We start from the raw sequence: 25,044 nt of genomic DNA, 5'->3' as shown, positions 1-25,044 counted from the left end.
CCCTTCCTACGCAATGACTTCAAATCACTCTTTGCTCCCGTACAGAACAGAGGACGTAAATTGCCGAACAGAACAGACGCATCGGGCCGAAACGTTGTGATATACCAATTCAACTAAATCACTTCTGCCTGCACAACATCCAGCTCTCTGCATACCCTGTACACACACGTCCCTGTAAAAGAGCCACTTGAAACCCTCTCTCGCTGTTTTTGTCAATGAAGCGAATGTGACTAGAAAAACAGCCCTCACCCTTGAATTGTTTCCGCTTCATCACGACTAATACAACTGTAACACGGAATGTTGAGTGTTCCGCCGGTTCTGCAACCTCGTCTCACTAAGGTCTACAATATCATAATTCCCGTCGCAGACCCTGCCCTGAGCTCATCTGCCTTTCATACAATACTTCTGCATTGAAACGCACTCAGCTCAGAACATGAGACCCAGCAGGCTCAACCTTTCGCTTCCTGACGTTGTCTAAGGTCATAACAACATCTGGCCCAATAACCACTCCACTGTCATTTCCTGTGCAGAGGCTCCTTGTGGCCAACCCTTTCTTTGACAGGTATAACAGCTTCGATACTTCTGGATGGGAGGAGAGAGGAGCAAGCAGAGGAAAATCACACGGGTCATGTCTCTGACACTGAGTGTAGTTCTGTGGCTCAGAAGGGAATAGATTGTGGGATGGTGGAGATGTGACGAGCTGTAGCGATAGGGTTTTCTTGGTTACGGAACCGAAAAGAGGTTCTGAGGACCAGGACGAGATTCCTCGTTGTTATGTTGCCGTTATTGGTGACAGTAGTCATATAGTCATCTTTGGTTATCGTTACAGTTGCACTATGAATAATTAAATAGTAATAAAACCATAAATAGTTAAATAGTAATATGTAAATTATGCCAGGAAATAATTCCAGGACCAGCCTATTGGCTCAGGGTGTCTGGCCCTGCAAGGGAGGAGTTGTAAAGTTTGATGGCCACAGGCAGGAATGACTTCCTATGACGCTCTGTGTTGCATCTCGGTGGAATGAGTCTCTGGCTGAATGTACTCCTGTGCACAACCAGTACATTATGTAGTGGATGGGAGACATTGTCCAAGATGGCATGCAACTTGGACAGCATCCGCTTTTCGGACACCACGGTCAGAAAGTCCAGTTCCATCCCCACAACATCACTGGCCTTATGAAAGAGTTTGTTGATTCTGTTGGTGCCTGCTACCCTCAGCCTGCTGCCCCAGCACAAAACAGCAAACATGATCACACTGGCCACCACAGACTCGTAGAACATCCTCAGCATCGTCCGGCAGATGTTAAAGAACCTCAGTCTCCTCAGGAAATAGAAACGGCTCTGACCCTTCTTGTAAACAGCCTCAGCGTTCCTCACTACTATCGGTAGGAGCAGCGAGGCTGTTCTGAGAAGTTATTCATGTGCAGATGTGGCTAGAAATAGAAAGAACATTGACATTAACACGGGATTATGGACTTAGCGTCGGAACGAAGGCTTCCGATATGTGGATCGTTGGGCTCTATTTCAAGGAAGGTGCGACCTCTGCAGACGAGACGTTTGCATTTCAGTTCAATTGATTTCAATTTAAGTTTAATTGTAATTCCATCATACATGAACTCCCGTGAATACAGCCAGGACAAAGCTGCAAAACACAATACCAACACACATACTCGTATATATGCATCTATGCAGCTTCTTGAGACCCAGGGGACTTTGAATGCCACCAAAATCTATAATCCAAGGCAATAAAGCTTGTTCTGCCGAACGAACACTAGGGGGCGTCACAGACTCTTGCCTGGAGGCCGCGCAACACCGCCTCCATTGTGTCAGCCCCTTAATTTCCTCTAGCATTTCCTCTTTCAGTTTTAGATTATGAGAGCACTCAGTCCTCTCTTATTGTCATTTAGAAATGCATGCATACATGAGGAAATGATACAAAGTTTCTCCAGAGTGATGTTACAGAAAACAGGACAAACCAAAGACTAACACTGACAGAACCACATAATTATAACATATAGTTACTGCAGTGCAAAGCAAAACCATGAATTGATAAAGAACAGACCATGGGCACGGTTAAAAAAAAATTCTCAAAGACCACGAGTCGATCGACTCCCGATTCCCCGATAGAGAAACTCCCTGCTATAAACCTCCAGGCACCGTCAACTGCCGATGCCTTGGTAGCAGCCGACCACAGCCGACACGTAGTCCGTCCATCCGAAAACTTCGTGCCTCCGACTAGCCTCTCCGATACAACCTCCCGAGCGCCATCCTCTGCCGAGCGCCTTCGACCTCGCCCCGGCCGCTGAAACACGCAAAGCCGTGGATCAGGCCTTCTGCTCCGGAGATTCCGGTTACCACACAGTAGCAGCGACAGCGAAGCGGGAATATCAGAAGTTTCTCCAGATGTTCCTCCGCACTATCACGTATGTCTCCATCAAATCAGAATTGTGTACGGTCCCCTACTTGACAGATGACAGATACCACCCACCGGGGAGTCTGTGCGCCTGAACTGGAATGGAACTAATATCCAAACGGGAAGTTTGCTATTAAAATAGGGAGTGGTGGGGTTTATTCTAGAGTTACAGGGGAATGAAAACCAGAATGGCATATCATGCAGTGGAGTGGTTAATGGGACAAAGTCAGAAAGCAAAAGGCTGAGCCTGTTGGGACTCATGTTCGGAGCTGCGTACATTTCAATACAGAAAGTAACGTCCTAAAACCAGATGAGCTGATGGCAGGGACCAACGCCTGGGAGCATGGCATTTCAACATAGAGAGCAAAACCTATAAGTAGAGCTCGGAATTTTTCCGTTTCTTTTCTCTGTAGCGGGGCAGTCTGAGGGAGCAGCTACAGTTGTTTATATCATTACGAGAGACACAGACAGAGCAGATAACAGGTATTTTTAGCCCGAGGATGGAAATGTCGAAAAGCAGAGGTGAGAGCGGGTAATTTCAAGGGAGAGGAGTTTGGCAAGTTTCTGTTGTCACAGAGAGTGGGTTGTGATTGGAACGTGCTGCCAGTGCTGGTGGTGGAGGGAGGGTCATAAAGGCGTTTAAGAGGCTTCTTAACAGGCACGTGGGTGTGCAGGGAATTATGAGAGACGGGCGTTGTGTCGGCAGAACGGATTGAGTTTAATTGGAATATCACGACTTTATGAGCCGAAGGGTCTGTTCTCTTCTGTGATCCACGTTTTTTGATCTGCCGAAACAGCAGAAAGAGATTTCAACCCATCGTTAGAAACGTAGAAAACAGGCCCTTCAGATCACAAGGCCGTTTCGAACATGACCTTACCTGAGAAATTACCTGGGGTTACCATTGCCCTCTATGGGAGGAGCAGGAGGTTTGGCAAATCAAGGAATTTGACGATCTATTGACGTACACAGGGAAAAGCCACAAAAGAGCTCAGACGCTGTGAACGAGACAAACAACACTCACCGTGACACTCAAGGTCTCTTTACAATGTTTCGGTGACACCGACACAACCCTCCCCGTGACAGGAACACGCCCCTCTTCGGCACACCGACACGTCCTGCACCATAACAGGAATCCACCATATCAACGATACCGACACAGATTTAGGCGGTTCACCGTAGCACGGACACACTCCTCCCTGTATGCATAACTCCCTCCCTTTTCAAAACCCCTCCCCTTCTGCGACAACCTCTCACTCTCCTGCACTACTCCCCGTCATTCCCTACCTTCCCTACGGCACACCCCGTCTCCGTGACCGGCTGCATCCTCTAGAGACTTCCCCAACTCAGTCGCCACTGCACATGTCTCCCTTTCTGTGATCACAGACAATTGTGGAGAGTGTGAGGGAGATTTGACGTCTGACGTAGGCCGCCCTTCACCCAGATATCTATCACCAGGTTCTGAGTCTCTCCACAAAGCTGCATGCACTGGCTGGTGGAGTGCTTCTACTCCAGTTGATAGTGGTTGCAACCTCACCACCCTTTCCCTGGCCTCCTCTCTCCGCCCCTACCCTCCTCTTCCCGCAGCACACCACCCGTCACTACACACAAACACCATCTCCGAGAGACACACAATTCGAGACAACTGGAAAGCCGTTGTGCGGGGAATTGGTGAGCGGGGAGATGGGAGGAGGGAGAGAGCTGCGCAACTGTTCTGACTCCAGTACAGTGTGTTGCAATAGTGCAGGGGGTACATCACATTTCTGACTCCGGGAGTTTGATGGCAAAATATTCAGGGAGCTTAATTGCTTGACTGACCCCGCAAGTGAGTGGTGGGATGATCAGCACGGAGCTTCACTGAGTGTCTGACCCCGGGAGTGTGTGACGGGACTGTGTGGAGGGAGATTCACTCTGTGTCTGAGCCTGGGAGTGTCTGATGGGACGGTGTGGAGGGAGCATCACTCTGTGTCTGACCCCGGAAGTCTATGAACGGGCGGTGTGGAGGGCGCTTCACTCTGCGTCTGACGCCGGCAGTGCGTGATGGGACGGTGTGGAAGGAGCGGCACTGCATCTGACCCCTGGGTCTGTGTTATGTAGCGGGAGCTTCACACTGTGTCAGATTCTGGGAGTGTGTGACCGGATGGTACGGAGGGTGTGTCACGGGATGGTACGGAGATTGCCTCACAATCCTCAACGGGACAGGGTACGACCACTTACGATGACAGTTTCACACATCACACCGTGGCACCGACACATATCTCACCGTGAGATGAACCCGCTCCTCATTTTACCCCGACACACCGACACGCCCTCCCCGTCCCTGTAACTCACTTCCTCTTCAAATTACTCCGCGTTTCTCTCAACCCTGTAGTCTACTAATCTTCTCCCAGTTTATCACATCCTAACTCCACTGCACCCCTCCCGTCTCTGTCACTACCTCCCTCAAAAACTCCCTATAACCCTTGACCCACTCCCTCCCCCACAACCCTCCCCCCGCTACGATCTGTCAACTGTATCAAGGCTCAAGTCTGTGAATTGTTGACCAGCAGAAGAGCTGAGGTACCATCCTCCTCTTTAACCCGTGATCATCACAGGACAGGCATAGCGAGAGGAAGCGTCAGTTTTTGATTAACATCGGGAGTGTGTGGGAGAAGGTACGGAGGGAGAGTCACTCTGTGTTTGACCCGTTGAGTCCATGACGGGGTTGCCTGGAGGGGGATTCACTACCTGTCTGACCACTGGGCTGTGAGACGGAGCAACACAGCTTCACTCTGTGTCTCACTCCGGGAATGCCTGATTGGACGGTATGGATCCAGATTCACGATGTGTCTGACCGCGGGAGTGCGTGATGAGACAGTAGTCAGAGAGATTCACGCCTTGACTGATTGCTGAAGTGTGTTTCTGGACCGTGGAGAGAGTGTGTCACTCTGTGTCTTACCCTGGGAGTCTGTGATGGGATGGTGTGTAGGGAGCATCGCTCTGAGTCTGCCCCCTTTCATTTTTTGATGGGTCGGTATGAAAACAACTTTAATCTGTGTACTAGCGCAGTTTTTATTATTATTATTATGTTCTGGGACTGTGTTTTAGGATCTTCACTCTCTGTGTTATCCGGGTAATGTGTTTTGGGTGAGTGTGTTGGGAACTTTTCTGAATGTCTGACATCAGGATTATTTGATGGAACAGTACATAGGGAGCTTCACTCTGTCTCTGACCCGGCGAGTCGGTTTGATTGGTCGTTTCGGAGGGATCCTCTCTTTACAACTGATCCCAGAAATGTGTGACGGGTCGGTGTGAAGGGTTCCCCATTCTGTGTCTGACTACCGGCGAATGCAATGGCCGGTGCGGAGAGAGATTCACCGTTCCTTGTTCATATTTTCCAGAGCAGGCGATGTGGCGAAGCAACATTTTTCAAACTCTGATTGAAAGCGTCTGGGAATAAAATCAAAAGAGGAAGAGTTACGAGTCAGATACACAGAAGATATATTCACAACAGACTGAATCTCCCTCCACACTTTCCCATCACAAACTCCCGCTGTCAGACACAGAGTGAATCTCCCTCCACACCAACTCATCACGCACGCCCGTGGTCAGACACAGAGTGAAGCTCCCTCCACTCCGTCCCAACACACACGCCCGTGGTCAGACACAGAGTGAAGCTCCCTCCACTCCGTCCCAACACACACGCCCGTGGTCAGACACAGAGTGAAGCTCCCTCCACTCCGTCCCAACACACACGCCCGTGGTCAGACACAGAGTGAAGCTCCCTCCACTCCGTCCCAACACACACGCCCGTGGTCAGACACAGAGTGAATCTCCCTCCACTCCGTCCCAACACACACGCCCGTGGTCAGACACAGAGTGAATCTCCCTCCACACCGTCCGATCACACACTCCCTGGGTCAGACACAGAGTGAATCTCCCTCCACACCGTCCCATCACACACTCCCGGGGTCAGACACAGAGTGAATCTCCCTCCACACCGTCTCATCACACACTCCCGGGGTCAGACACAGAGTGAATCTCCCTCCACACCGTCCCATCACACACTCCCGGGGTCAGACACAGAGTGAATCTCCCTCCACACCGTCCCATCACACACTCCCGGGGTCAGACACAGAGTGAATCTCCCTCCACACCGTTGGTGTTAGTTTTGCCACTTCCACCGGATATCGCTCGCTCGGTACTGAGCATCACTACGTCTCTGTATGTACAAGCCGGTCGTGTGGTTTCACACCAGTTCCGCCTAGTGCAGCAAACTCACCAGCCACTCACAGCCCTTCCTCTCCTACTCCTCCCTCCTCAGTTCCACGTCGAGTCACAAGCCGATATTATCTCTGAGACAGGCACGCAATTAGAGGCTACAGAAAGACTGAAGTGATGGTGAGTGGTGAAAAGGGGAGAGAAGGAGTAAGTAGGGAGATTCTTTCAGTTTCTGGATCCGTTGTTGTGTTATGGAACTGTGGGGAGAGAGCTTCACTCTGTGTCTGAGCACAGGTTGTGAGCCGGGACGGTGTGGAGGGCGCTTCCATCTGTCTCTGACGCTGGGTATGTGTCATGGGACTGTGAGAGGGAGAATCACTCTGTGTCTGACCACGGGAATGTGTGATGGGCTGGTGTGGAGGGAGATTCACTCTGTGTCTGAGGCCGGAAGTGTGTGATGGGACAGTGCAGTGGGGGATTCACTCTGTGTATGATTCTGAGTACTGCGAGATGGGATGGTCTGCAGGGAGCTGTACTTGTGTCTGACCCCGAGTGCGGTTGGTCGGACGGTGCCGAGGGCTCTCTGTCTCTCTCACCACTCTCTCTCTCTCGCTCTCTCTCACACACACACACACACACACACACACACACACACGCTCTCTCTCTCTCTCTCTCTCTCTCACTTTCTCACACACAGCCGATCTCCCGCGCCACCACCCTCTTAGCTATTACCCCCATACCCATTTAATTCCACCTCCCCCCTTACTTACTGTGGAGGATGTAACTAACCCGGCTGTCCAGTGGGCGGCCCCTTTCCTGTGATCGAGACTGACGGCCCGGCCACATTTCAGCCCGGTGAATTTTCACTGTGAGCGGGAAGGTGGGAAGGGAGAAAGTAGGGTAGAGAGGGTGGGGAGACACACGAGAAGGCGTCATGAGGAGGGCAGTGAGATAGAAAGGCATAGGAGGGAGAGGTGTAAGCGGAAAAAAGGAGGGGGCTGGGGAGAGGAGCGAAATTGAAGCGGGTTAGAGACATTCCTGGGAGAGAAATCGGGAGATAGTGAGCGGAGAGTGAGGGACGCAGAGAGAGAAAATGACAGACAGCAGGTCATGGAGGGTTTTTGAGAGAGCTCCTGGGCTCCGTCTGTTTGGCTGACGTACCTGCTATTTTTATTTTCTGCTGTCTGTATGATCGCCCAGTCAGTGTAACCGCACGCTTTCAAGACTTCTTTGAAATAATGAAAACCCCCCGCTAATGTTCCAATGGGTGCAGTGTGTGAAACTTCAGATACCGATCAGCGTGCGTTGGTTCAAACTTCAATATCTAAACGTCCGCTGTTTTTGCTAAATACTACACGGTCTAAAAATGGCAAACTATTGCTCTGACGTCTTCTCGGAGGGAAGGGGCTGGCTTACTTCGGTGGGTGTTGCGGGTTTGTCCCGGGGCCGTGGTTTCTAGAGCACAGAGGGTCTGAAGCCCCGGCGATAAGCAGAGCAATGGGAGCCCTGACGCTCAAACCAGGAATCACCGGGAGGTTGGGGTTGTGCGGGGTGGTGTTCGGTACCAATCTCTCGGACAATGAAGTCTCTGCGTCTGTGACAACATATCCGTCCGCCTTTCTTTCCTTGTTCACTCATCATCCCTCAATCTTCCCCTTTTTCCATTGCTTTCTCTCTCCCTTCTTCTCTTCCTATGTCATTCCAACTTCTATATTCCTTCTCCCTCAATCGACCCTTCCCTGCATCCCTCCTCTCTCTCTGTAACGCTTTCTCTTCTCCCTTTCTTCCTTCGGCCCCTCCCTGCCCGTTTTTTTTTTAATTCTCACTCTCTGTTTCTCCTGCTCGCCCTCTGTTTTCTCACTCTATCCTCTAATTTCTCTCCAAGACTCCACCCCTCCCTATTTTAGCCCCTCTCTCTCCCTGTTCCTTCCCACTTCTCGCCCTCCATTTCTTTCATTCCGCTCCCCCTTTCTGACTCCTGTAACCCACGTCTCTCTTTCCGCCAAGCCCTAGCCTTTCCCTCACTCTCGCCTCCCTCTGAATCTCCACACTCTTCCTATTCTTTACTCCGCCACTCTCATCGCTCCAGAATAACCCCCTCTCTCAACCTTAATCTCCCTCTTCCCCAGCACTTCCTCCCCTGCTCTCGGCTCCTCTCTTTATCATTTGCTCATCTGGTGTTTGTTCGGTCGGTCTGACTCCGCTGTCAACACAGGCTGCCTCTGACGACAGTTGCTTCCCCTCGCTGCGCTCAGAGACGCAGAGAATCCGAGACAGGATTAACGACAGCGAGATCTACATGAATATGCAGCTTGTAAAACTGGAAGCATGGTTTCCATCGAGAAGAGAGAGGGGCGGAGACGGAGGAAAGGAATTTCAATCTCTTTCTGTCCCCAGGAATGGGTACTGGGACAGGGTGGAGTGAGCTTCACTCTGTCCCAGGAAAGGACGGTGTGATAGGACGGTGTGGACGGAACAGAACTCTGTGTCTGACCCTGGGCATGTGTGATGGCACCATGCAGAGGGAGCTTCGCCCTGAGTCTGAACACAAGACTGTGTGATGGGACGGTGTGGAGAGAGCTTCGTTATGTGTCTGACCCTGGAAGTTTGTGATGAGATGGTGTCGAGGGAGATTCACTCTGTGTCTGAACCCGTGAGTGCGTGATTGGACGGGCTGCAGGGAGCTTCACTCTGTGTCTGACCACGGGACTGTTGTTCGCACGGTGCAGGGGCTCTCTCTCTCTTCCTCTCGCTCTCTCTCACGCACACACAGACACACACACACACACACACATACACACACACACACACACACACACACACACACACACACCCATAAAGCCGCTGCAGCACATCGCCTCCCGCACCACCGCCCCCTTAGTCACGACGCTCTCCGCGTTTATTTCCGTAGCCCCATTTCCTCTCAGCTCCACCTTACTTACTGTGGAGGATATAACCAATCCGGCTGCCCAGTGGGCGGCGCCTCTCCTGGGAACGGGACAGACGGCCTGGTCACATTTCAGTACGGTGAACGTTTACTGTGAGCGGCAGAGAGTGGGAAGGGATAAAGGAGGGTAGAGCGTGTGGAGAGATAGAAAGACAATGTTTCGTGAGGAGGGCGGTGAGATTGAAAGGGATCCGGAGAGAGAGCAGAGTGAGGCAGGGAGCTGGAGAATGAAGCGATATTGAAGCGGGATAGATACACTGATTGAAGTGGCTGTTGTCAGATCTGAGATAGAAAGGAATCGCAGGTTTTTCCGTTTTTTTAAAGGGCCAGCCATTTGGGAGCGGAAGAGCTGAAGACAGCCGGTCAGCGAGCGCGTTTTAAAAGAAGTTTCGTCTAGCGAAGCGGCCATCTTCGTAGCTTCCATCGTCGGAGTGGACTGAGTCAGAGTTAGACGGCTTTGGCTCAACAGGCTTCGACGAGAACAGGCAGAGGCGAGGGGAGGTTCAGGTAAGTTGTTGTTGTTGTTGTTGTTGTTGTTGTTTTTTTTTATCTCATTAGATTTCTTTTTTAACTAGTATGTTTAGAGAGAATGTCAGGCAGGATGTTGGAATGCTCCTCCTGCAGGATGTGGAAAGTCAGGGTGACCTCTGGTGTCCCTGACAACGACACCTGAAAAAATTGCATCCAGCTACAGCTCCTAAACAAACCGGATTACGGAACTGGACGACCTCCGGATCATTCGGGAGAATGAGGTGTTTATAGACAGAAGCTTCAGGAAGGTAGTCACGCCAAAGGAGCAGTGCGCAGGAAATTGGTTACCGTCAGGCGAGGGAGGGGGAAAGGACAGGAAGCGCAGGGTTCCCCTGTGGTCATTTCCCCCAACAACAAGTACAAACGTTTGTATACCGATTTGTTGACTTACCTGGGACAAGCTGCGACAGCCGGATCTCTGGCACTGAGTCTGGTTCTGCAGTGCAGAAAGGAGGGTGGAAGAAGAGGAGAGCGGTAGTGATAGGGGACTCGATAGTTAGAGGTACAGACAGGAGATTCTGTGGCCGTGGCAGGGACTCCGGGATGGTTTGATGCCTCTTGGAAGCCATGTTCAGGAATGTCTCTGATCGCCTGCATAGCATTCTGAAATGGAGGGGTGATCAGCCAGATATTATGGTGCCAATGACGTAGGAGGAAACAGCGAAGAGGTCCTGAAGAGTGAGTATCGAGAGCTTGGTAGGAAGTTAAACAGCAAGATCTCGAGGGTGATAATCTCGGATCTGGGAATATATATCCAAAAATCCCTAAAATTTGTGGGACAGGTAGATAGGGTAGTAAAGATACCTAATGGTGCATTGCCCTTTGTAAATCAAAGTACTGAGCACAGGAGTTGGACTGTTATGGTGAGGTTGTATAAGACATTGGTGAGGCCGCATTTGGAGTATAGTGTGCAGTTTTGATCACCTAATTACAAGAAGGTCATTAATAAGGTTGAACGAGTGCAGAGAAGGTTTACGAAGATGCTGCCGGGACTTGAGAAACTCAGTTTCAGAGAAAGGTTGAATAGGCTGGGACACTATTCTCTGTGCGCAGAAAAAGGGGAGATTTGATAGAGGAATCTAACATTATGATGGGTATAGATAGAGTGACTGCAAGCAGGCTTTTATCACTGAGGCAAGGGTAGAAAAAAAACAGACGATATGGGTTGTGGGAAGGGGGAAGAGTTTAAAGGGAACATTGCGGGGAGGGGCTTCTTCACACAGAGGAGGTGGGAGTGTGGAATGAGCTGCCAGATGAAGTGGTAAATGCGGTTACACTTTTAACTTTTAAGATAAACTTGGGATGGTACATGGATGAGAGGTGTATGGAGGGATATGGTCCAGATGCAGATCAGTGGGACCAGGCATAAAAATGGTCCGGCAGAGCCAAGAAGGGCCAAAGGGCCTGTTTCTGTGCTCTAATGTTCTATGGATCTATTGTTCGATGGAGGGAGCTTCACACTGTGCCTGACCCCGGGAGTGTGTGATGGAACGGTGTGGGGGGAGCTTCACTCTGTTTCTGACCCCGGGAGTGTGTGATGTGACGGTGCGGAGGGAGATTCACTCTGTGTCTGACCCCGGGAGTTTGTGATGTGACGGTGCGTAGGGAGATTCACTCTGTGTCTGAACCCGGGAGTGTGTGAAGGGACGGTGTGGATGGAGGTTTACTCAGTGTCTGAACCCGGGAGTGCCTGACGGAGCGGCGTGGAGGGAGCTTCTCTCTGTGTGTCTTTGTGAGTGTGTGATGGGAAAGTACGGAGGGAGTTTCACTCTGCCCGGGGTTGTGTGATGGGACGGTGTGCCGTGAGCTTCACTCTGTGTCTGTTCCTGGGAGTTCGTGATGGGACAGCGTGGAGGTAGTTTCACTCTGTGTGTGACCTCGGCAGTGTGTGATGGAATGGCGTGGAGGGAAATTCTCTCTCTGTCTAACTACGTGAGTGTGTGATGCACCAAGTTTACAGCAGAGGAAGCCGCGAAGAACAGATTGCCCTTCATAGACTATTGAATGTTTAACGAACAAAATGCCTATGTGGACATTGAAGTTTACAGGAAACCAACGCACGCTGATCCATATCTACGGTTTGACTCTCATTTCCCTTGGAGGGAGCTTCGCTCTGTGTCTGACCCGGGGAGTGTGTGATGGGAAGGTGTGGAGGGAGCTTCGCTCTGTGTCTGACCCGGGGAGTGTGTGATGCGAAGGTGTGGAGAGAGATTCACTCCGTGTCTCACCCCCGGAGTGTGTGATGGGACAGTGTGGAGAGAGATTCACTATGTCTGACTCCGGGAGAGTGTTTGAGTGTTCATTCTGCCGATGCCGAGGTACATCTCTCTCTCTCTCTCTCTCTCTCTCTCTCTCTCTCTCTCTCTCTCTCTCTCTCTCTCTCTCTCTCTCTCTCTCCCCCTCTCCCTCTCTCTCTCTCTCTCTCTCTCTCTGTCTCTCTCTCTCTCTCTCTCTCTCTCTCTCTCTCTCTCTCTCTCTCACTTACACATAAACACACGCACACACACAGAGCTGCTCCAGCACGTCGCCACGCCAAATACTCCACACACCCCTCATTTCCAACATCCCGCTTCGTTTTCCCTCTCTGTGTGCGCGGGAGGGAATGGGCAGAGTGAAGTTTGTGTTCAGTGGGTGTGGGGACAGAAAGAGAAGGCTTAGTGAGGAGGGAAGTGAGATTGAAAGGTACACGGCGAGAGGGGTAGAGAGAGGGAGGGAGAGCGAGAGAGTGTGAAACTCAAGCGGAATAGGTACATTCATGGGGATAGATGGGGAGACAGTGACTTTTGCAGAGAGCGAAAGGGATAGACAGAAGGTCATGGAGGGTGTTTGAGAGAGCTCCTGAAATCCCTCTTTTGGGTTGACGTCCCTGTTATTGTTTTGCTGTCTTGATGAAGAACCAGTCAGAGTAGCCGCACGCTTTCAAGACTTCTCTCAAATACTGATAACCCCCAACTTACATTCTAATTGGAAATGAGAGTCAAACAGTAGGTACAGATCAGCGTGCGAATGGTTTCCTGTAAACTTCAATGTCCACATACCCGTTCTTTTTTTTTTTGTTAAACACCGGATAGTCTGAAAATGGCAATCTGTTTTCCGCGACCTTTCCGGTGTAAATTTGGTGCAGATTGGAGAGAGAGAGAGAGAGAGAGAGAGAGAGACTGGGGAGTTATTCATTTCACTCGGGGGTGGGGGTTCGCTTGCTTGGTTGGGTGTTGGGTGTTTGTACCTGGGGATACAATTCTCCCGGATAATAGGTGTTCTGCATGAGTGACATATACATCTCCGTCATTTGCTCCTTCTTCACTCATTGCAATTCTCTCTAATCATCTTCTTGCACTCCCTTCTCCCGCACTTCTCATTCTATCTCCCTCCGTCGTCCCTCCCCTGCATGCCACCTCCCTCTCTGTGGCACTCTCTCTCCTCCCTCCCATGTTCTTCGCCCCCTCCATGCCCTTTTCTCTCTCGCTTTCTCCCTTCTTTACCCGTCAGCTCACCCTCACATTATTCCCTCTGTCCGCTAATTTCTCTTCAAATATCCCGGGCTTTCCCCCCCCCCTCTTTACCCATTCTCTCCCACATACGACCCTCCCCCTCTTTCTTTTCCCTCCACTTTTATAGTCCCCTGTCACCCAGTTCATTCTCTCGAACTCCCCCAAATCTCTCTCATTCTCCCCTCCCCCTCTTTTTCCCTTGTCTCACAACTCCTCCCCCCGCCACTGACAACTCTCGAGAACACCCGCTCTCACACCTTCAACCTTCGTCCTGCCCGGCACATCCGGTCCCTGCTCCTGGCCTCTCTCTTTATTATCCCTTCATCTGGTGTTTGCTGGTGTCGGTCTGACCTCCTGTAAACACGGGCTTCCTCTGACAAAGGTCGCTTACCCTATCAGAGCTGAGGACGCAGAAAATTCTCGACGGGATGGACGACAGGGAGACATACATGAATGTGAAGATCACAAAAGCGGACTCATGGTCTCCATCCCGAGGTGAGTGGGGCAGAAGGAGGGATGGAGGGAGTTTCACTGTTTGTGTCTGAGCTCAGGTGTGTGTGATTTGACTGTGTGGAGGGAGGTTATGTCTGTGCCTGACCCCGGGAGTGTAAGATGGGACGGTGAGGAGGGATTTTTACTCTGTGTCTGACCCCGGGAGTGTGTGACGTGACTGTGTGGAGGGAGTTTTCCTCCCCGTCCGAGCCCGGGTGTGTGTGATGCAACGGTGTGGAAGGAGCTCCACTCTGAGTCTGACCACGGGAGCGTGTGATGGGACGGTGTGGAGGGAGATCCACTTTGTGCCTCACCCGGGAGTGTGTGCTAGGTCGGTGGGAAGGAAGATTCACTCTGTGTCTGACCCCGGAAGTATGTGATGGGAAGGTGTGAAAGGAACTTCAGTCTGTGTCTGAACTCGGGTGTCAGTGATGGGATGGTGTTGAGGGAGCTTCGCTCCATGCCTGACCTCATGAGTGTGTAATAGGACGGTGTGGAGGGAGCTTCATTCTGAGTTTCATCACGGGAGTGTGTGATTGGACGGTGTGCAGGGAGTTTTACTATGTGTCTGAGCTCGGAAGTTAGCTATGGGACGGTGTGGATAGAGATTCTCTACGTGTCTGACCTCGGGGGTGTTTGATGGAACGGTGTGGAGGGAGATTTACTCTGTGTCGGATCCCGGGTTTGGAGATGGGAAGGTATGGAGGGAGATTCACTCTGTGTCTGACCCCGGGAGTGTGTGATGGGATGGTGTAGAGGGAGATTCTTTCTGTGTTTGACCCCGGGGCCGCTCTGTGTCTCACCCGGGAGCGTGTGCTGGGATGGTGTGGAGGGAGCTTCACTCTGTGTCTGACCTCGGCATTGTGTGATTGGACGTTGTGGAGGAAGCCTCACTCTGTGTCTGACCCCGGGAGTGTGTGATGGGACGGTGTTGAGGGAGACCCACTCTGTGTCTGACCCCGGGAGTGTGTGATGGGACGGTGTTGAGGGAGATTCACTCTATGTCTGATCCCCGGAGTGTGTGATGGGACGGTGTGGAGGAAGCTTCACTCTGTGTCTGATCCCGGGAGTTTGTGATGGGACAGTGTGGAGGGAGATTCACTCTGTGTCTGACCCCAGAGTGTGTGATGGGATGGCCTGGAGGGAGATTCACTCTGTCTCTGTCGCCGGGAGTGTGTGATGGGACGGTGCAGAGGGAGATTCAGTCTGTGTATGATCCGGAGTACTGTGAGATGGGACGGTCTGCGTTTAGCTGTGCTTGCGTCTGAACCCGGGTGTGGTTGGTCGGACGGTGCCGAGGGCCGAGGGCTCTCTGTCTCTCTCTCTCGCTCTCTTTCACACACACACACACACAGCCGATCCAGCACATCACCTTCCGTACCACCACCCTCTTAGCTATTACCCTCACACCCATTTCATTTCACCTCCCCCCTTACTTACTGTGGAGGATGTAACTAATCTGGCTGCAGAGTGTGTGGCGCCTTTCCTGTGAACGGGACTGATGGCCTGGTCACATTTCAGTCCGGTGAACTTTATAGACTAGGGTAGAGAGGATGGGGAGACAAAAGAGAAGGCGTCATGAGGAGGGCAGTGAGATAGAAAGGCATAGGAGGGAGAGGGGTAAGAGGGAAAAGGAGGGGGCTGTCGAGAGGAGCGAAATTGAAGCGGGTTAGAGACATTCCTGGGAGAGAAATCGGGAGATAGTGAGCGGAGAGTGAGGGAAGCAGAGAAGAGAAAATGACAGACAGCAGGTAATGGAGGGTTTTTTGAGAGAGCTCCTGGACTCCGTCTGTTTGGCTGACGTCCCTGCTATTTTTATTTTCTGTTGTCTGTATGACCGCCCAGTCAGTGTAACCGCACGATTTCAAGACTTCTTTGAAATAATGAAAACCTCCCGCTAATGTTCCAATGGGTGCAGTGAGTGAAACTTCAGATACTGATCAGCGTGCGTTGGTTCAAACTTCAATATCTAAACGTCCGGTTTTTTGGCTAAATACTACACGGTCTAAAATGGCAAACTATTGCTCTGACGTTTTCTCGGATGGAAGAAGCTGACCTACTTCGGTGGGTGTTGCTGATTTGTCCCCGGGCCGTGGTTTCTGGAGCACAGAGGGTCTGAAGCCCCGGCGATAAGCAGAGCAATGGGAGCGCTGACGCTCAAACCAGCAATCACCTGGAGGTTGGGGTTGGCGGGGTGGTGGTGTTCGGTACAAATGGCTCGGACAATAAAGTCTCTGCATCTGTGACAACATATCCGTCCGCCTTTCACTCCTTGTTCAGTCGTCATCCCTCAATCTTCCCCTTCTTCCATTGCTTTCTCTCTCCCTTCTTCTCGTACAATGTCATTCCAACTTCTATATTCCTTCTCCCTCAATCGACCCTTCCCTGCATCCCTCCTCCCTCTCTGTGGTGCTTTCTCTTCTCCCTCTCTTCCTTCGGCCCCTCCCTTCCCGTTTTATTTATTCTTACTCTCTGTTTCTCCTGCTCGCCCTCTGTTTTCTCACTCTATCCCCTATTTTTTCTCCAAGACTCCACCCTCCCTATTTTAACCCCTCTCTCTCCCCATTCCCTCCCACTTCACGCCCTCCATTTCCTTCATTCCGCTCCCGCTTTCTGACTCCTGTAACCCACGTCTCTCTTTCCGCCAAGCCCTAGCCTTTCCCTCACTCTCCCCTCCCTCTGAATCTCTACACTCTCCCTATTCCTCACTCCGCCACTCTCATCGCTCCAGAGCACCCCCTCTCTCACCCTCAATCTCTCTCTTCCCCAGCACTTCCTCCACCCGCTCTCGGCTCCTCTCTTTATCAGCTGCTCAGCTGCTGTTAGTTTGTGTCGATCTGTTCCCCTTGTCAACAAGGGCTTCCTCTGACAACAGTTTCTTCCCCTCCCCCTCGCTGAGCTCAGAGACGCAGAGAATCCGAGACAGGATTGAAGACAGCGAGACTTACATGAATGTGCAGCTCGTAAAAACGGACGCATGGTCTCCATCGAGAAGAGAGAGGGACGGAGACAAAGGGAGGGAGTTTCAATCTCTTTCTGATCCCGGGAGTGGGTAATGGGACAGGGTGGAGGGAGTTTCACTCTCTGTCTGACACGGCCGATGTGTAACGGGACAATGTGGAGTGAGCTTCACTCTGTCTCAGCAAAGGACAGTGTAATGGGATGTTGTGGACGGAACTGGGCTCTGTGTCTGACACTGGGCGTGTGTGATGGCACCATGCAGAGGAAGCTTCACTCTGTGTCTGAACACAGGACTGTGTGATGGGAGGGTGTGGAGGGAGATTAACTCTGTGTCTGACCCCGGGAGTGTGTGATGGGAGGGTGTGGAGGGAGATTCACTCTGTGTCTGACGCCGGGAGTTTGTGATGGGACGGTGCAGAGGGAGATTCACTCTGTGTATTGTCCTGAGTACTGTGAGATGAGACGGTCTGCAGGTAGCTGTACTTGTGTCTGACCCCGGGTGCGGTTGGTCGGACGGTGCCGAGGGCTCTCTGTCTCTCTCTCTCTCTCTGTCTCTCTCTCACATACACACACACACACACACACACACACACGCTCTCTCTCTCTCTCTCTCTGACTCTCTCTCTCTCCCTCTGTCTCTCTCTCTCTCTCTGTCTCTCTCTCTCACACACACACACACACACACACGCTCTCTCTCTCTCTCTCTCTGACTCTCTCTCTCTCCCTCTCTCTCTCTCTCTCTCTCACACACACACACACACACACACACACACACACACACACACACGCTCTCTCTCTCTCTCTCTCTCTGACTCTCTCTCTCTCCCTCTGTCTCTCTCTCTCTCTCTCTCTCTCTCTCACACACACACACACACACACACACACACACACACACACACACACACACACAGCCGATCCAGCACATTACCTCCCGCACCACCACCCTCTTATCTATTACCCTCACACCCATTTCCTTTCACCTCCCCCCTTACTTACTGTGGAGGATGTAACTAATCGGGCTGCAGCGTGCGTGGCGCCTTTCCTGTGAACGGGACTGACGGCCTGGTCACATTTCAGTCCGGTGAACGTTCAGTGTGAGCGGGAGGGTGGGAAGGGAGAAAGTAGGGTAGAGAGGGTGGGGAGACAAAGGAGAAGGCTTCATGAGGAGGGCAGTGAGATAGAAAGGCATAGGAGGGAGAGGGTAAGAGGGAAAAGGGAGGGAGCTGGAGAGAGGTGCGAAATTGAAGCGGGTTAGAGACATTCATGGGAGACAAATAGGGAGATAGTGAGCGGAGAGTGAGGGAAGCAGAGAGAGAAAATGACAGAACCAGGTAATGGGGGTTTTTTGAGAGAGCTCCTGGACTCCGTCTGTTTGGCTGACGTCCCTGCTATTTTTATTTTCTGTTGTCTGTATGACCGCCCAGTCAGTGTAACCGCACGCTTTCAAGACTTCTTTGAAATAATGAAAACCCCCCGCTTATGTTCCAATGGGTGCAGTGTGGTAAACTTCAGATACTGATCAGCGTGCGTTGGTTCAAACTTCAATCTCTAAACTTCCGCTTTTTTCGCTAAATGCTACACGTTCTAAAAATGACAAACTATTTCTCTGACGTCTTCTCGGAGGGAAGGGGCTCGCTTACTTCAGTGGGTGTTGCGGGTTTGTCCCGGGGCCGTGGTTTCTGGAGCACAGAGGGTCTGAAGCCCCGGCGATAAGCAGAACAATGGGAGCGCTGACGCTCAAACCAGGAATCATCGGGAGGTTGGGGTTCTGGGGGGTGGTGTTCGTTGTAAATTTCCCGGACAATAAAGTCTCTGCGTGTGTGACAAAATATCCTTCCGCCTTTCTTTCCTTGTTCACTCGTCATCAATCAATCTTCCCCTTTTTCTATTGCTTTCTCTCTCTCTTCTTCTCTCCCTATGTCATTCCAACTTCTATATTCCTTCTCCCTCAATCGACCCTTCCCTGCATCCCTCCTCCCTCTCTGTAGCGCTTTCTCTTCTCCCTTTCTTCCTTCGGCCCCTCCCTGCCCGTTTTTTTTTATTCTCACTCTCTGTTTCTCCTGCTCGCGCTCTGTTTTCTCACTCTATCCTCTAATTTCTCTCCAAGACTCCACCCTCCCTATTTTAACCCCTCTCTCTCCCCATTCCCTCCCACTTCTCTCTCTCCATTTTTTTCATTCCGCTCCCCCTTTCTGACTCCTGTAACCCAGGTCTCTGTTTCCACCAAGCCCTAGCCTTTCCCTCACTCTCCCCTCCCTCTGAATCTCTACACACTCCATATTCTTCGCCCCGCCACTCTCATCTCTCCAGACCACCCACTCTCTCACCCTCCATCTCCCTCTTCCCCAGCACTTCCTCCGCCCGCTCTCGGCTCCTCTCTTTATCAGCTGTTCAGCTGCTGTTAATTTGTGTCGATCTGATCCCCTTGTCAACAAAAACTTCCTCTGACAACGGCTTCTTCCCCTCCCCCTTACTGAGCTCAGAGACGCAGAGAATCCGAGACAGGATTGGCGACAGCGAGACTTACATGAATGTGCAGCTCGTGAAACCGGACTCATCGCCTCCATCGAGAAGTGAGAGGGGCAGAGACGGAGGGAGGGGCTTCCAATCTCTTTCTGACTCCAGGAATGGGTAATGGGACAGGGTGGAGGGAGTTTCACACTGCGTCTGACAGCGGGAATGTGTAACGGGACAATGTGGAGTGAGCTTCACTCTGTCTCAACAAAAGACAGGGTGATGGGACGTTGTGGACGGAACTGGCCTCTGTGTCTGACCCTGGGCGTGTGTGATGGCACCATGCAGAGGGAGCTTCACCCTGTGTCTAGACACAGGACTGTGTGATGGGAGGGTGTGGAGGGAGATTCACTCTGTGTCTGACCGCGGGAGACTTTGACAGGACGGTGTGCAGGGAAATTCACTCTGTGTCTGACCCCCGGAGTGTGTGATAAGACGGTGTGGAGGGAGATTTTCTCTGTGTCTGACCCCGGGAGTGTGTGATGGGACGGTGTCGGGGGTGATTCAATCTCAGTCTAACCCCGGGAGTGTGTGACGGGACGGTGTGGAGGGAGATTTATTCTGTGTCTGACCCCGGGAGTGTGTGATGGGACGGTGCAGAGGGAGCTTCATTCTGTGTCTGACCCCAGGAGTGTGTGATGGGACGGTGCGGAGGGATCTTCATTTTTGTGTCTGACCCCAGAAGTGTGCGATGGGACGGTCTGCAGCGAGCAATACTCATGTCTGAACCCGGGACTGTTGTTCGGATGGTGCAGGGCTGTAGGGGCTCTCTCTCTCTCTCTCTCTCTTTCTCTCTCTCTCCCTCTCTCTCTCTCTCTCTCTCTCACACACACACACACACACAAAGCCGCTGCAGCACATCGCCTTCCGCACCACCGCCCCCTTAGCCACTACGCTCCCCCGCCCCCTTACATCCAAACTCCCTATTTCCTTTCACTTCCCCAGTACTTACTGTGGAGGATGTAGCGAAGTGGGCGGCGCCTTTCCTGGAAACAGAACAGACGGCCCGGTCATATTTCAATCAGGTGACCGTTTACTGTGAGTGGGAGAGAGTGGGAAGGGATAAAGGAGGGCAGAGGGTGTGGAGAGATAGAAAGAGAATGCTTCGTGAGTAAGGCAGTGAGATTGAAAGGGATCCGGAGAGAGGGCAGAGAGAGGGAGGGAGCTGGAGAGAGGAGCGAAATTGAAGCGGGATACGTACATTCATCGAAGTGGCCGTTGTCAGATCTGAGATAGAAAGGATTCGCAGGCTTTTCCGTTTTTTTTTAAGGGCCAACCAATTGGGATGGGAGGATCTGCAGAGAGCCGGCCAGCGAGCGCACTTTAAAAGAAGTTTCCTCTAGCGAAGCGGCCATCTTCCTAGCTGCCATCGTGGGAGTGGACAGCGTCAGAGTTAGACGGCTTTGGCTCAGCAGGCTTAGGCGAGAACAGGCAGAGGCGAGGGGAGGTTCCCTAAGTTGTTGTTGTTTTTTTTATCATTAGATTTATTTTTTTAACCAGTAAGTTTAGAGAGACGTTGGAATGCTCCTCTTGCAGGATAGAACATAGAACATAGAAAATAGGTGCAGGGGTAGGCCATTCGGCCCTTCGAGCCTGCACCGCCATTTATTATGATCATGGCTGATCATCCAACTCAGAACCCCGCCCCAGCCTTCCCTCCGTACCCCCTGACCCCCGTAGCCACAACGGCCATATCTAACTCCCTCTTAAATATAGCCAATGAACTGGCCTCAACTGTTTCCTGTGGCAGAGAATTCCACAGATTCACCACTCTCTGTGTGAAGAAGTTTTTCCTAATCTCGGTCCTAAAAGGCTTCCTCTCTATCCTCAAACTGTGGCCCCTCTTTCTGGACTTGCCCAACATCGGGAACAATCTTCCTGCATCTAGCCTGTCCAATCCCTTCAGGATCTTATACGTTTCAATCAGATCCCCCTCAATCTTCTAAATTCCAACGAGTACAAGTCCAGTTCATCCAGTCTTTCTTCATATGAAAGCCCTGTCATCCCAGGAATCAATCTGGTGAACCTTCTTTGTACTCCCTCTATGGCAAGGATGTCTTTCCTCAGATTAGGGGACCAAAACTGCACACAATACTCCAGGTGTGGTCTCACCAAGGCCTTGTACAACTGCAGTAGTACCTCCCTGCTCCTGTACTCGAATCCTCTCGCTATAAATGCCAGCATACCATTCGCCTTTTTCACCGCCTGCTGTACCTGCGTGCCCACTTTCAATGACTGGTGTATAATGACACCCAGGTCTCGTTACACCTCCCCTTTTCCTAATCGGCCACCATTCAGATAATAATCTGTTTTCTTGTTTTTGCCACCTAGGTGGACAACTTCACATTTATCCACATTAAATTGCATCTGCCATGAATTTGCCCACTCACCCAACCTATCCAAGTCACCCTGCATCTTCTTAGCATCCTCCTCACAGCTAACACTGCCACCCAGCTTCGTGTCATCCGCACACTTGGAGATGCTGCATTTAATTCCCTTATCCAAGTCATTAATATATTTTGTAAACACCTGGGGTCCCAGCACTGAGCCTTGCGGTACCCCACTAGTCATCACCTGCCAATCTGAAAAGGTCCCGTTTATTCCCACTCTTTGCTTCCTGTCTGCTAACCAATTCTCCACCCACACGAATACCTTACCCCAAATACCGTGTGCTTTAAGCTTGCACACTAATCTCCTGTGTGGGACCTTGTCAAAAGCCTTTCGAAAATCCAAATATACCACATCCACTGGTTCTCCCCTATCCACTCTACTAGTTACATCCTCAAAAAATTCTATGAGATTCGTCAGACACGATTTTCCTTTCACAAATCCATGCTGACTTTGTCCGATCATTTCACCGCTTTCCAAATGTGCTGTTATCACATCCTTGATAACTGACTCCAGCAGTTTCCCCACCACCGACGTTAGGCTAACCGGTCTATAATTCCCCGGTTTCTCTCTCCCTCCTTTTTTAAAAAGTGGAGTTACATTAGCCACCCTCCAATCCTCAGGAACTAGTCCAGATTCTAATGAGTTTTGAAAAATTATCACTAATGCATCCACTATTTCTTGGGCTACTTCCTTAAGCACTCTAGGATGCAGACCATCTGGCCCTGGGGATTTATCTGCCTTCAATCCCTTCAATTTACCCAACACCACTTCCCTACTAACATGTATTTCGCTCAGTTCCTCCATCTCACTGGACCCTCTGTCCCCTACCATTTCCGGAAGATTATTTATGTCCTCCTTAGTGAAGACAGAACCAAAGTAATTATCAATTGGTCTGCCATGTCCTTGCTCCCCATAATCAATTCACCTGTTTCTGTCTGCAGGGGACCTACACTTGTCTTTACCAGACTTTTCCTTTTCACATATCTATAAAAATTTTACAGTCCGTTTTTATGTTCCCTGCCAGTTTTCTCTCATAATCTTTTTTCCCCTTCCTAATTAATCCGTTTGCCCTCCTCTGCTGGACTCTGAATTTCTCCCAGTCCTCAGGTGAGCCATTTTCTCTGGCTAATTTGTATGCTTCTTCTTTGGAATTGATACTATCCCTAATTTCTCTTGCCAGCCACTGGTGTCCTGACAAAGACACCTGCAAGAAGTGCATCTAGCTACAGCTCATAACAAACCGCGTTATGGAACTGGAACGGGAACTGGATGACCTCCGGATCATTCGGGAGAATGATGTGTTTAAAGACAGTAGCTTCAGGGAGGTAGTCACGCCAAAGGAGCAGCGCCCACGTAATTTGGTTATCGTCAGGCGAGCGAAGGGGAAAGGGTTGGCAGAGCAGGGTTCCCCTGTGGCCATTTCCCTCAACAACAAGTATACCGAAGTCGTGACTTACCTGGGACAAGCTGCGGCAGCCGGAACTCTGGCACTGAGTCCGGTTCTGCAGTGCAGAAGGGAGGGTGGAAGAAGAGGAGAGCGGTAGTGATAAGGGGACTCGATAGTTAGAGGTACAGACTGGAGATTCTGTGGCCGTGGCAGGGACTCCGGGATGGTTTGGTGCCTCTTGGAAGCCATGTTCAGGAATGTCTCTGATCGCCTACACAGCATTCTGAAGTGGGAGCGTGATCAGTCAGATATCATGGTGCCAATGACGTAGGAGGAAAGAGCGAAGAGGTCCTGAAGAGTATAGAGAATTTGGTAGGAAGTTAAACAGCAAGACCTCGAGGGTGATAATCTCGGATCTGGGAATATATATACAAAATTCCCTGAAAATTGCGGCACAAGTAGATAGGGTAGTAACGATACCTATTGGAGCATTGCCCTTTATAAATCAAAGTATTGAGTACAGGAGTTGGACTGTTATGGTGAGGTTGTATAGGACATTGGTGAGGCCGCATTCGGAGTATTGTCTGCAGTTGTGATCGCCTAATTACAGCAAGGATATTAATAAGGTTGGAAGAGCGCAGATAATGTTTACAAGGATTTTACCGGGACGTGAGAAACTGAGTTACAGAGAAAGGTTGAATAGGCTAGGACATTATTCCCTGTGCGTAGAAGAATAAGGGGAGATTTGATAGAGGTATATAAAATTATGATGGGTATAGGCAGAGTGAATGCAAGCAGGCTTTTTCTACTGAGGCTAGGAGAGAAAAAAAAACAGAGGACATGGGTTAAGGGTGAAGGGGGGAAAGTTTAAAGGGAACATTGCGGGGGGCGCTTCTTCACACAGAGAATGGTGGGAGTGTGGAATGAGCTGCCAGATGAAGTGGTGAATGCGCACTCACTTTTAACTTTTAAGAAAAACTGGGACAGGTACATGAATGAAAGATGTATGGAGGCATATGATCCAGATGAAGGTCAGCGGGACTAGGCAGAAAAATGGTCCGGCACAGCCAAGAAGGGTCTAATGTTCTATGGATCTATGGTTCGATGGAGGGAGATTCACACTGTGTCCGGTCCCGGGAGAGTGTGACGGAACGGTGTGCAGCCAGCATTAGTCTGTGTATCTTCTTGGCAGTGTGCGAAGAGACAGTGTTGTCAGAGCTTTACTCTGCATCCTGACCTCGGGAGTGTATGAGGAGACAGTGTGGACTGAACATCACTCTGTGTCTGACACAGGGAGTGTGTGATGTGACGGTACGGAGGGAGATTCACTCTGTGTCTGACCCCGGGAGTATGTGATGTGACGGTGCGGAGGGAGATTCACTCTGTGTCTGACCCCGGGAGTGTGTGATGGGACGGTGTGGAGGGAGATTCACTCTGTGTCTGACCCCGGGAGTGTGTGATGGGACGGTGTGGAGGGAGATTCACTCTGTGTCTGACCCCGGGAGTGTGTGATGGGACGGTGTGGAGGGAGATTCACTCTGTGTTTGACCCCGGGAGTGTGTGATGGGACGGTGTGGAGGGAGATTCACTCTGTGTCTGACCCCCGGTGTGTCTGATTTGACGGGGTGGATGGAGGTTTACTGAGAGTCTGACCCCGGGAGTGCTTGACGGAGAGGCGTGGAGGGAGCTTCTCTCTGTGTGTCTTCGTGAGTGTGTGAT

General features: G+C 51.1%; 1 protein-coding gene and 1 long non-coding RNA gene across 4 annotated transcripts in view; one reads left to right on the top strand and one right to left on the bottom strand.

The window, feature by feature from the left end:
• Positions 1 to 5,517: 5,517 nt before the first annotated feature.
• On the bottom strand, positions 5,518 to 23,434 carry LOC140207305 (uncharacterized). Its single transcript, XR_011888549.1, has 3 exons — positions 23,396 to 23,434; positions 20,500 to 20,583; positions 5,518 to 5,840 (listed from the first exon to the last, which is right to left on the bottom strand). It is a non-coding gene; the product is annotated as an uncharacterized lncRNA (long non-coding RNA).
• Positions 6,774 to 25,044, top strand: part of LOC140207294 (uncharacterized) — a 52,657-nt gene continuing 34,386 nt past the window's right edge. The window contains exons 1-3 of one of the 3 annotated variants that reach the window (XM_072275781.1): positions 6,774 to 6,791; positions 9,883 to 10,065; positions 13,963 to 14,075. In XM_072275781.1, coding sequence (XP_072131882.1) covers positions 14,009 to 14,075 — 67 coding nt within the window. In that variant the 5' untranslated portion in view covers positions 6,774 to 6,791; positions 9,883 to 10,065; positions 13,963 to 14,008. Of the gene's footprint in view, positions 6,792 to 9,882; positions 10,066 to 13,944; positions 14,076 to 25,044 lie in introns of those variants that run through there. The other 2 variants (XM_072275779.1, XM_072275778.1) reach the window with 2 other exon arrangements.

This window comes from Mobula birostris, chromosome 13, assembly GCF_030028105.1.
Source record: "Mobula birostris isolate sMobBir1 chromosome 13, sMobBir1.hap1, whole genome shotgun sequence".
NCBI classification, from domain to species: Eukaryota; Metazoa; Chordata; class Chondrichthyes; order Myliobatiformes; family Myliobatidae; genus Mobula; species Mobula birostris.
Note: the sequence above shows the minus strand (reverse complement) of the source record. Positions and strands in the feature narration are given on the sequence as shown.